This window comes from Styela clava, chromosome 7 (genome assembly GCF_964204865.1).
Source record: "Styela clava chromosome 7, kaStyClav1.hap1.2, whole genome shotgun sequence".
NCBI lineage: Eukaryota > Metazoa > Chordata > Ascidiacea > Stolidobranchia > Styelidae > Styela > Styela clava.
In genome coordinates, this window is record NC_135256.1 from 91643 (window position 1) to 103841 (window position 12199).

Sequence of the window (12199 nt, forward strand, 5' to 3'; positions counted from 1 at the left end):
CTCTCGCTTCTAGGGGTCGCGGAATACTCATTTTTGAATAAGTCATTTCTAACCCCCATACGACTATTGATGATCTGATTACGCTATTCTTAACTCGCAGTGACGTAATAACACAAGCATGTAAAATATACGGACGGTGGTTCTGGACGTGCACACGATAACTTGAAATCGAGCAAGATATGTGGTATTTCTCTATTTCGTTTTCTTGTCGTTCGATCATTTCGTAAAACTCAATTGTTCAATTTAAACTCTGTTCATTTTGAGCTCTACGAAATAATCCAGCGATGATAATAACTTTGCATAGGATACAGGTTGCTCAATTTCGGCTGATCGTCTGCACGTTTTGGACGACCGTCCGTATATTTTGGTGTGTTTTATATCCGTTACTGTGGAGTCATAGTGACGTAATTTTTAAATTGCATAGTCGAATGAGGGTCAGAATTAACTTATGTCAAAATTTGGTTCGGGTTTTCGTGGCACATTTGTGGATTAATCAGCCCCTGAGGCCTAAAACATGAAAGATTGCGGTTGCCTTGTATCAACTCTAAAGGAGGGGGGTGAGCATACGTCATCCCAATTACTACTCCATTTACTATAATGGTGTCGAATAGTGGGGAAAATACTTCGGCAGTGTGGTAAATCTGTTAAAAAGTCTAGTATGAACTTTTATAACTGTTTCAATGTTCAGTTACAGTACGTACCTGTCCAGCACCTATTTCTCCAGTCAATGGGACTGTAGACACTACGACCGCACCTGACTCAGAGTTTGGTCAGACTATCGAATATTCATGCAATGCTGGATACGTTCTTCAAGGATCAAACATGGGAAAATGCGGAAAAAATAGAACCTGGGGAGAAGTGCCCACCTGCGTAGGTAGGTGTTGACATTGCGCTGTGTATTCGGGGGTAACTTTCCAAACTCCAGGGTGTTCGGTGGTTGGTGCCTCGTGCTACGTTTGTGGTGTATCTTTTTAATTGCACTTCCAATGGACGTTTCTTCGACCCTTGACCTCTGGGAAAGTCTCCTCACACTTTATTATAGCAAAATTTTTAACGCCGATTCTGAGAGTGTGTTGGAGAATTGGCTCTTATAAACTGACTCAAATGTTCAAAACTATCATTTTTATGAAAACAATAAACAATGTGCCGTTTATAGGTACTAGAGACAATTTAAAAATGACAATTTATTTGATTCACAACTATATTTTGGAAACACAACTAAAAACTGAAAAATAACAATCAAAACTACCAAAAAAGTTGTCCACGTAACCGCTCATGGCATTCAGCTTCCTTACTACCAAGTCCGTGTATCTGAAACGAATAACTAGTTGGCTGTTTCTAAATTTAACAGGCACTGGTAATGAGGCCACTGATGGGATTTGCTAGATGATTAAACCGTCGCATTGACTTCCCTCTCTCATGTGATGAATACCTAAAATCATATCTTAAAAGCTGAGCAGACTCCCCAATCAAAATCTGACTTCTATTCAAAAGAACATTTCACCTCTTAAGTCCAATTCATGGAAGCCTCCCGAAATAGACTGTTAGGAACTCTTAGCAAACTTGCTATTTGAGTATTCATTGGTAATTTTAACCTCGCCATTGAAATCTGACATTCCGACATTTATTTATCTCTGGGCGTAAAATGTGAGTCGGAATAAAAATTGTTTTACCATATGTCAATTGTTAATTTGATCTGACTCTACAGTCTTGTTCACGATAATAAAATAATATTCAGTTCAGGCCAGAATACAAGGCTCTGACTCCAAAAAACTCTTTTTTGTTTTTCAGTCGATCTTACTTGTGATTTTGAGTCTTCAACCAACCCTACATGCGGCTACACGAGAGTTAAGGGAACATTTGAGAGAGATAAAGACATTACAGGTATTGTTTTTTAATAAAGAGCCTGTTACTTTGCTTATATATGAATCAATTTTACCTATGAGTCAGTGCACATAATTTTGATTACAAATGAGTCAGCTTCACTTCTGAGTGAGTGCCCAAAATTTTGCTTGGAGATGAGTCTCCTTTATTTCTTTATTTTTGAGTGAGTGCCCGTAACTTTGCTCGGAGATGAGTCTTCTTCACTTCTGAGTGAGAGCCTGTAACTTTGCTCGGAGATGAGTTTCCTTTACTTCTAAGTGTGTGCCTGTAACTTTGCTCGGAGTTGAGTCTTCTTTACTTCTAAGTGTGTGCCTGTAACTTTGCTCGGAGTTGAGTCTTCTTTACTTCTGAGTGAGTGCCCGTAACTTTGCTCGGAGATGAGTCTTCTTTACTTCTAAGTGTGTGCCCATAACTTTGCTCGGAGTTGAGTCTTCTTTACTTCTGAGTGAGTGCCCGTAACTTTGCTCGGAGATGAGTCTTCTTTACCTTTGAGTGAGTGCCCGTAACTTTGCTCGGAGATGAGTTTCCTTTACTTCTAAGTGTGTGCCTGTAACTTTGCTCGGAGTTGAGTCTTTTTTACTTCTGAGTGAGTGCCCGTAACTTTGGACGGAGATGAGTCTTCTTTACTTCTAAGTGTGTGCCCATAACTTTGCTCGGAGTTGAGTCTTCTTTACTTCTGAGTGAGTGCCCGTAACTTTGCTCGGAGATGAGTCTTCTTTACTTCTAAGTGTGTGCCCGTAACTTTGCTCGGAGATGAGTCTTCTTTACTTCTAAGTGTGTGCCCGTAACTTTGCTCGGAGATGAGTCTTCTTCACTTCTGAGTGAGTGCCTGTAACTTTACTCGGAGATGAGTTTCCTTTACTTCTAAGTGTGTGCCTGTAACTTTGCTCGAAGATGAATTTCCTTTACTTTTAAGTGTGTGCCCGTAACTTTGCTCGGAGTTGAGTCTTCTTTACTTCTGAGTGAGTGCCCGTAACTTTGCTCGGAGATGAGTCTTCTTTACTTCTAAGTGTGTGCCCATAACTTTGCTCGGAGTTGAGTCTTCTTTACTTCTGAGTGAGTGCCCGTAACTTTGCTCGGAGATGAGTCTTCTTTACTTCTAAGTGTGTGCCTGTAACTTTGCTCAGAGATGAGTCTTCTTTACTTCTGAGTGAGTGCCCATAACTTTTCTCGGAGATGAGTCTTCTTCACTTCTGAGTGAGTGCCTGTAACTTTGCTCGGAGATGAGTTTCCTTTACTTCTAAGTGTGTGCCTGTAACTTTGCTCGGAGATGAGTCTTTTTCACTTCTGACTGAGAGCCTGTAACTTTGCTCGGAGATGAGTTTCCTTTACTTCTAAGTGTGTGCCTGTAACTTTGCTCGGAGTTGAGTCTTCTTTACTTCTGAGTGAGTGCCCGTAACTTTGCTCGGAGATGAGTCTTCTTTACTTCTAAGTGTGTGCCTGTAACTTTGCTCGGAGTTGAGTCTTCTTTACTTCTGAGTGAGTGCCCGTAACTTTGCTCGGAGATGAGTCTTCTTTACTTCTAAGTGTGTGCCCATAACTTTGCTCGGAGTTGAGTCTTCTGTACTTCTGAGTGAGTGCCCGTAACTTTGCTCGGAGATGAGTCTTCTTTACTTTTGAGTGAGTGCCCGTAACTTTGCTCGGAGATGAGTTTCCTTCACTTCTAAGTGTGTGCCTGTAACTTTGCTCGGAGTTGAGTCTTTTTTACTTCTGAGTGAGTGCCCGTAAATTTGCTCGGAGATGAGTCTTCTTTACTTCTAAGTGTGTGCCCATAACTTTGTTCGGAGTTGAGTCTTCTTTACTTCTGAGTGAGTGCCCGTAACTTTGCTCGGAGATGAGTCTTCTTTACTTCTAAGTGTTTGCCCGTAACTTTGCTCGGAGATGAGTCTTCTTCACTTCTGAGTGAGTGCCTGTAACTTTGCTCGGAGATGAGTTTCCTTTACTTCTAAGTGTGTGCCTGTAACTTTGCTCGGAGATGAGTCTTCTTCACTTCTGAGTGAGTGCCTGTAACTTTGCTCGGAGATGAGTTTCCTTTACTTCTAAGTGTGTGCCTGTAACTTTGCTCGGAGATGAGTCTTCTTCACTTCTGAGTGAGAGCCTGTAACTTTGCTCGGAGATGAGTTTCCTTTACTTCTAAGTGTGTGCCTGTAACTTTGCTCGGAGTTGAGTCTTCTTTACTTCTGAGTGAGTGCCCGTAACTTTGCTCGGAGATGAGTCTTCTTTACTTCTAAGTGTGTGCCTGTAACTTTGCTCGGAGTTGAGTCTTCTTTACTTCTGAGTGAGTGCCCGTAACTTTGCTCGGAGATGAGTCTTCTTTACTTCTAAGTGTGTGCCCATAACTTTGCTCGGAGTTGAGTCTTCTGTACTTCTGAGTGAGTGCCCGTAACTTTGCTCGGAGATGAGTCTTCTTTACTTCTAAGTGTGTGCCCGTAACTTTGCTCGGAGATGAGTCTTCTTCACTTCTGAGTGAGTGCCTGTAACTTTGCTCGGAGATGAGTTTCCTTTACTTCTAAGTGTGTGCCTGTAACTTTGCTCGGAGATGAGTCTTCTTCACTTCTGAGTGAGTGCCCGTAACTTTGCTCGGAGATGAGTTTTCTTTACTTCTAAGTGTGTGCCTGTAACTTTGCTCGGATATGAGTTTCCTTTACTTTTAAGTGTGTGCCTGTAACTTTGCTCGGAGATGAGTCTTCTTTACTTCTAAGTGTGTGCCCATAACTTTGCTCGGAGTTGAGTCTTCTTCACTTCTGAGTGAGTGCCTGTAACTTTGCTCGGAGATGAGTTTCCTTTACTTCTAAGTGTGTGCCTGCAACTTTGCTCAAAGATGAATTTCCTTTACTTTTAAGTGTGTGCCCGTAACTTTGCTCGGAGTTGGGTCTTCTTTACTTCTGAGTGAGTGCCCGTAACTTTGCTCGGAGATGAGTCTTCTTTACTTCTAAGTGTGTGCCCATAACTTTGCTCGGAGTTGAGTCTTCTTTTCTTCTGAGTGAGTGCCCGTAACTTTGCTCGGAGATGAGTCTTCTTTATTTCTAAGTGTGTGCCTGTAACTTTGCTCAGAGATGAGTCTTCTTTACTTCTGAGTGAGTGCCCATAACTTTTCTCGGAGATGAGTCTTCTTCACTTCTGAGTGAGTGCCTGTAACTTTGCTCGGACATGAGTTTCCTTTACTTCTAAGTGTGTGCCTGTAACTTTGCTCGGAGATGAGTCTTCTTCACTTCTGAGTGAGAGCCTGTAACTTTGCTCGGAGATGAGTTTCCTTTACTTCTAAGTGTGTGCCTGTAACTTTGCTCGGAGTTGAGTCTTCTTTACTTCTGAGTGAGTGCCCGTAACTTTGCTCAGAGATGAGTCTTCTTTACTTCTAAGTGTGTGCCTGTAACTTTGCTCGGAGTTGAGTCTTCTTTACTTCTGAGTGAGTGCCCGTAACTTTGCTCGGAGATGAGTCTTCTTTACTTCTAAGAGTGTGCCCATAACTTTGCTCGGAGTTGAGTCTTCTTTACTTCTGAGTGAGTGCCCGTAACTTTGCTCGGAGATGAGTCTTCTTTACTTTTGAGTGAGTGCCCGTAACTTTGCTCGGAGATGAGTTTCCTTTACTTCTAATTGTGTGCCTGTAACTTTGCTCGGAGTTGAGTCTTTTTTACTTCTGAGTGAGTGCCCGTTAATTTGCTCGGAGATGAGTCTTCTTTACTTCTAAGTGTGTGCCCATAACTTTGTTCGGAGTTGAGTCTTCTTTACTTCTGAGTGAGTGCCCGTAACTTTGCACGGAGATGAGTCTTCTTTACTTCTAAGTGTGTGCCCGTAACTTTGCTCGGAGATGAGTCATCTTCACTTCTAAGTGAGTGCCTGTAACTTTGCTCGGAGATGAGTTTCCTTTACTTCTAAGTGTGTGCCTGTAACTTTGCTCGGAGATGAGTCTTCTTCACTTCTGAGTGAGTGCCCGTAACTTTGCTCGGAGATGAGTTTTCTTTACTTCTAAGTGTGTGCCTGTAACTTTGCTCGGAGATGAGTTTCCTTTACTTTTAAGTGTGTGCCTGTAACTTTGCTCGGAGTTGAGTCTTCTTTACTTCTGAGTGAGTGCCCGTAACTTTGCTCGGAGATGAGTCTTCTTTACTTCTAAGTGTGTGCCCATAACTTTGCTCGGAGTTGAGTCTTCTTTACTTCTGAGTGAGTGCCCGTAACTTTGCTCGGAGATGAGTCTTCTTTACTTCTAAGTGTGTGCCTGTAACTTTGCTCAGAGATGAGTCTTCTTTACTTCTGAGTGAGTGTCCATAACTTTGCTCGGAGATGAGTCTTCTTCACTTCTAGTGAGTGCCTGTAACTTTGCTCGGAGATGAGTTTCCTTTACTTCTAAGTGTGTGCCTGTAACTTTTCTCGGAGATGAGTCTTCTTCACTTCTAAGTGTGTGCCCATAACTTTGTTCGGAGTTGAGTCTTCTTTACTTCTGAGTGAGTGCCCGTAACTTTGCTCGGAGAGGAGTCTTCTTTACTTCTAAGTGTGTGCCCGTAACTTTGCTCGGAGATGAGTCTTCTTCACTTCTGAGTGAGTGCCTGTAACTTTGCTCGGAGATGAGTTTCCTTTACTTCTAAGTGTGTGCCTGTAACTTTGCTCGGAGATGAGTCTTCTTCACTTCTGAAGGAGTGCCCGTAACTTTGCTCGGAGATGAGTTTTCTTTACTTCTAAGTGTGTGCCTGTAACTTTGCTCGGAGTTGAGTTTCCTTTACTTTTAAGTGTGTGCCTGTAACTTTGCTCGGAGTTGAGTCTTCTTTACTTCTGAGTGAGTGCCCGTAACTTTGCTCGGAGATGAGTCTTCTTTACTTCTAAGTGTGTGCCCATAACTTTGCTTGGAGTTGAGTCTTCTTCACTTCTGAGTGAGTGCCTGTAACTTTGCTCGGAGATGAGTTTCCTTTACTTCTAAGTGTGTGCCTGTAACTTTGCTCGAAGATGAATTTCCTTTACTTTTAAGTGTGTGCCCGTAACTTTGCTCGGAGTTGAGTCTTCTTTACTTCTGAGTGAGTGCCCGTAACTTTGCTCGGAGATGAGTCTTCTTTACTTCTAAGTGTGTGGCCATAACTTTGCTCGGAGTTGAGTCTTCTTTTCTTCTGAGTGAGTGCCCGTAACTTTGCTCGGAGATGAGTCTTCTTTACTTCTAAGTGTGTGCCTGTAACTTTGCTCAGAGATGAGTCTTCTTTACTTCTGAGTGAGTGCCCATAACTTTTCTCGGAGATCAGTCTTCTTCACTTCTGAGTGAGTGCCTGTAACTTTGCTCGGAGATGAGTTTCCTTTACTTCTAAGTGTGTGCCTGTAACTTTGCTCGGAGATGAGTCTCCTTCACTTCTGAGTGAGAGCCTGTAACTTTGCTCGGAGATGAGTTTCCTTTACTTCTAAGTGTGTGCCTGTAACTTTGCTCGGAGTTGAGTCTTCTTTACTTCTGAGTGAGTGCCCGTAACTTTGCTCAGAGATGAGTCTTCTTTACTTCTAAGTGTGTGCCCGTAACTTTGCTCGGAGATGAGTCTTCTTTACTTCTAAGTGTGTGCCCGTAACTTTGCTCGGAGATGAGTCTTCTTCACTTCTGAGTGAGTGCCTGTAACTTTGCTCGGAGATGAGTTTCCTTTACTTCTAAGTGTGTGCCTGTAACTTTGCTCGGAGATGAGTCTTCTTCACTTCTGAGTGAGTGCCTGTAACTTTACTCGGAGATGAGTCTTCTTTACTTCTAAGTGTGTGCCCGTAACTTTGCTCGGAGATGAGTCTTCTTCACTTCTGAGTGAGTGCCTGTAACTTTACTCGGAGATGAGTTTCCTTTACTTCTAAGTGTGTGCCTGTAACTTTGCTCGAAGATGAATTTCCTTTACTTTTAAGTGTGTGCCCGTAACTTTGCTCGGAGTTGAGTCTTCTTTACTTCTGAGTGAGTGCCCGTAACTTTGCTCGGAGATGAGTCTTCTTTACTTCTAAGTGTGTGCCCATAACTTTGCTCGGAGTTGAGTCTTCTTTACTTCTGAGTGAGTGCCCGTAACTTTGCTCGGAGATGAGTCTTCTTTACTTCTAAGTGTGTGCCTGTAACTTTGCTCAGAGATGAGTCTTCTTTACTTCTGAGTGAGTGCCCATAACTTTTCTCGGAGATGAGTCTTCTTCACTTCTGAGTGAGTGCCTGTAACTTTGCTCGGAGATGAGTTTCCTTTACTTCTAAGTGTGTGCCTGTAACTTTGCTCGGAGATGAGTCTTTTTCACTTCTGAGTGAGAGCCTGTAACTTTGCTCGGAGATGAGTTTCCTTTACTTCTAAGTGTGTGCCTGTAACTTTGCTCGGAGTTGAGTCTTCTTTACTTCTGAGTGAGTGCCCGTAACTTTGCTCGGAGATGAGTCTTCTTTACTTCTAAGTGTGTGCCTGTAACTTTGCTCGGAGTTGAGTCTTCTTTACTTCTGAGTGAGTGCCCGTAACTTTGCTCGGAGATGAGTCTTCTTTACTTCTAAGTGTGTGCCCATAACTTTGCTCGGAGTTGAGTCTTATGTACTTCTGAGTGAGTGCCCGTAACTTTGCTCGGAGATGAGTCTTCTTTACTTTTGAGTGAGTGCCCGTAACTTTGCTCGGAGATGAGTTTCCTTCACTTCTAAGTGTGTGCCTGTAACTTTGCTCGGAGTTGAGTCTTTTTTACTTCTGAGTGAGTGCCCGTAAATTTGCTCGGAGATGAGTCTTCTTTACTTCTAAGTGTGTGCCCATAACTTTGTTCGGAGTTGAGTCTTCTTTACTTCTGAGTGAGTGCCCGTAACTTTGCTCGGAGATGAGTCTTCTTTACTTCTAAGTGTGTGCCCGTAACTTTGCTCGGAGATGAGTCTTCTTCACTTCTGAGTGAGTGCCTGTAACTTTGCTCGGAGATGAGTTTCCTTTACTTCTAAGTGTGTGCCTGTAACTTTGCTCGGAGATGAGTCTTCTTCACTTCTGAGTGAGAGCCTGTAACTTTGCTCGGAGATGAGTTTCCTTTACTTCTAAGTGTGTGCCTGTAACTTTGCTCGGAGTTGAGTCTTCTTTACTTCTGAGTGAGTGCCCGTAACTTTGCTCGGAGATGAGTCTTCTTTACTTCTAAGTGTGTGCCTGTAACTTTGCTCGGAGTTGAGTCTTCTTTACTTCTGAGTGAGTGCCCGTAACTTTGCTCGGAGATGAGTCTTCTTTACTTCTAAGTGTGTGCCCATAACTTTGCTCGGAGTTGAGTCTTCTGTACTTCTGAGTGAGTGCCCGTAACTTTGCTCGGAGATGAGTCTTCTTTACTTCTAAGTGTGTGCCCGTAACTTTGCTCGGAGATGAGTCTTCTTCACTTCTGAGTGAGTGCCTGTAACTTTGCTCGGAGATGAGTTTCCTTTACTTCTAAGTGTGTGCCTGTAACTTTGCTCGGAGATGAGTCTTCTTCACTTCTGAGTGAGTGCCCGTAACTTTGCTCGGAGATGAGTTTTCTTTACTTCTAAGTGTGTGCCTGTAACTTTGCTCGGATATGAGTTTCCTTTACTTTTAAGTGTGTGCCTGTAACTTTGCTCGGAGATGAGTCTTCTTTACTTCTAAGTGTGTGCCCATAACTTTGCTCGGAGTTGAGTCTTCTTCACTTCTGAGTGAGTGCCTGTAACTTTGCTCGGAGATGAGTTTCCTTTACTTCTAAGTGTGTGCCTGCAACTTTGCTCAAAGATGAATTTCCTTTACTTTTAAGTGTGTGCCCGTAACTTTGCTCGGAGTTGGGTCTTCTTTACTTCTGAGTGAGTGCCCGTAACTTTGCTCGGAGATGAGTCTTCTTTACTTCTAAGTGTGTGCCCATAACTTTGCTCGGAGTTGAGTCTTCTTTTCTTCTGAGTGAGTGCCCGTAACTTTGCTCGGAGATGAGTCTTCTTTATTTCTAAGTGTGTGCCTGTAACTTTGCTCAGAGATGAGTCTTCTTTACTTCTGAGTGAGTGCCCATAAATTTTCTCGGAGATGAGTCTTCTTCACTTCTGAGTGAGTGCCTGTAACTTTGCTCGGAGATGAGTTTCCTTTACTTCTAAGTGTGTGCCTGTAACTTTGCTCGGAGATGAGTCTTCTTCACTTCTGAGTGAGAGCCTGTAACTTTGCTCGGAGATGAGTTTCCTTTACTTCTAAGTGTGTGCCTGTAACTTTGCTCGGAGTTGAGTCTTCTTTACTTCTGAGTGAGTGCCCGTAACTTTGCTCAGAGATGAGTCTTCTTTACTTCTAAGTGTGTGCCTGTAACTTTGCTCGGAGTTGAGTCTTCTTTACTTCTGAGTGAGTGCCCGTAACTTTGCTCGGAGATGAGTCTTCTTTACTTCTAAGAGTGTGCCCATAACTTTGCTCGGAGTTGAGTCTTCTTTACTTCTGAGTGAGTGCCCGTAACTTTGCTCGGAGATGAGTCTTCTTTACTTTTGAGTGAGTGCCCGTAACTTTGCTCGGAGATGAGTTTCCTTTACTTCTAATTGTGTGCCTGTAACTTTGCTCGGAGTAGAGTCTTTTTTACTTCTGAGTGAGTGCCCGTTATTTTGCTCGGAGATGAGTCTTCTTTACTTCTAAGTGTGTGCCCATAACTTTGTTCGGAGTTGAGTCTTCTTTACTTCTGAGTGAGTGCCCGTAACTTTGCACGGAGATGAGTCTTCTTTACTTCTAAGTGTGTGCCCGTAACTTTGCTCGGAGATGAGTCATCTTCACTTCTAAGTGAGTGCCTGTAACTTTGCTCGGAGATGAGTTTCCTTTACTTCTAAGTGTGTGCCTGTAACTTTGCTCGGAGATGAGTCTTCTTCACTTCTGAGTGAGTGCCCGTAACTTTGCTCGGAGATGAGTTTTCTTTACTTCTAAGTGTGTGCCTGTAACTTTGCTCGGAGATGAGTTCCCTTTACTTTTAAGTGTGTGCCTGTAACTTTGCTCGGAGTTGAGTCTTCTTTACTTCTGAGTGAGTGCCCGTAACTTTGCTCGGAGATGAGTCTTCTTTACTTCTAAGTGTGTGCCCATAACTTTGCTCGGAGTTGAGTCTTCTTTACTTCTGAGTGAGTGCCCGTAACTTTGCTCGGAGATGAGTCTTCTTTACTTCTAAGTGTGTGCCTGTAACTTTGCTCAGAGATGAGTCTTCTTTACTTCTGAGTGAGTGTCCATAACTTTGCTCGGAGATGAGTCTTCTTCACTTCTAGTGAGTGCCTGTAACTTTGCTCGGAGATGAGTTTCCTTTACTTCTAAGTGTGTGCCTGTAACTTTTCTCGGAGATGAGTCTTCTTCACTTCTAAGTGTGTGCCCATAACTTTGTTCGGAGTTGAGTCTTCTTTACTTCTGAGTGAGTGCCCGTAACTTTGCTCGGAGAGGAGTCTTCTTTACTTCTAAGTGTGTGCCCGTAACTTTGCTCGGAGATGAGTCTTCTTCACTTCTGAGTGAGTGCCTGTAACTTTGCTCGGAGATGAGTTTCCTTTACTTCTAAGTGTGTGCCTGTAACTTTGCTCGGAGATGAGTCTTCTTCACTTCTGAAGGAGTGCCCGTAACTTTGCTCGGAGATGAGTTTTCTTTACTTCTAAGTGTGTGCCTGTAACTTTGCTCGGAGTTGAGTTTCCTTTACTTTTAAGTGTGTGCCTGTAACTTTGCTCGGATTTGAGTCTTCTTTACTTCTGAGTGAGTGCCCGTAACTTTGCTCGGAGATGAGTCTTCTTTACTTCTAAGTGTGTGCCCATAACTTTGCTTGGAGTTGAGTCTTCTTCACTTCTGAGTGAGTGCCTGTAACTTTGCTCGGAGATGAGTTTCCTTTACTTCTAAGTGTGTGCCTGTAACTTTGCTCGAAGATGAATTTCCTTTACTTTTAAGTGTGTGCCCGTAACTTTGCTCGGAGTTGAGTCTTCTTTACTTCTGAGTGAGTGCCCGTAACTTTGCTCGGAGATGAGTCTTCTTTACTTCTAAGTGTGTGGCCATAACTTTGCTCGGAGTTGAGTCTTCTTTTCTTCTGAGTGAGTGCCCGTAACTTTGCTCGGAGATGAGTCTTCTTTACTTCTAAGTGTGTGCCTGTAACTTTGCTCAGAGATGAGTCTTCTTTACTTCTGAGTGAGTGCCCATAACTTTTCTCGGAGATGAGTCTTCTTCACTTCTGAGTGAGTGCCTGTAACTTTGCTCGGAGATGAGTATCCTTTACTTCTAAGTGTGTGCCTGTAACTTTGCTCGGAGATGAGTCTTCTTCACTTCTGAGTGAGAGCCTGTAACTTTGCTCGGAGATGAGTTTCCTTTACTTCTAAGTGTGTGCCTGTAACTTTGCTCGGAGTTGAGTCTTCTTTACTTCTGAGTGAGTGCCCGTAACTTTGCTCAGAGATGAGTCTTCTTTACTTCTAAGT

At 43.1% G+C, this 12199-nt stretch overlaps 1 protein-coding gene across 1 annotated transcript in view; it reads left to right on the forward strand.

The window, feature by feature from the left end:
* The first annotated feature begins 261 nt into the window (after positions 1–261).
* The window catches only part of LOC120330223 (uncharacterized), an 80459-nt gene continuing 68521 nt past the window's right edge, over positions 262–12199 (forward strand). The window contains exons 1-2 of the mRNA XM_078114344.1: positions 262–874; positions 1792–1884. Of these exons, the coding sequence (XP_077970470.1) occupies positions 823–874; positions 1792–1884 (145 nt within the window). The 5' untranslated portion in view covers positions 262–822. The remainder of the gene's footprint in view (positions 875–1791; positions 1885–12199) is intronic.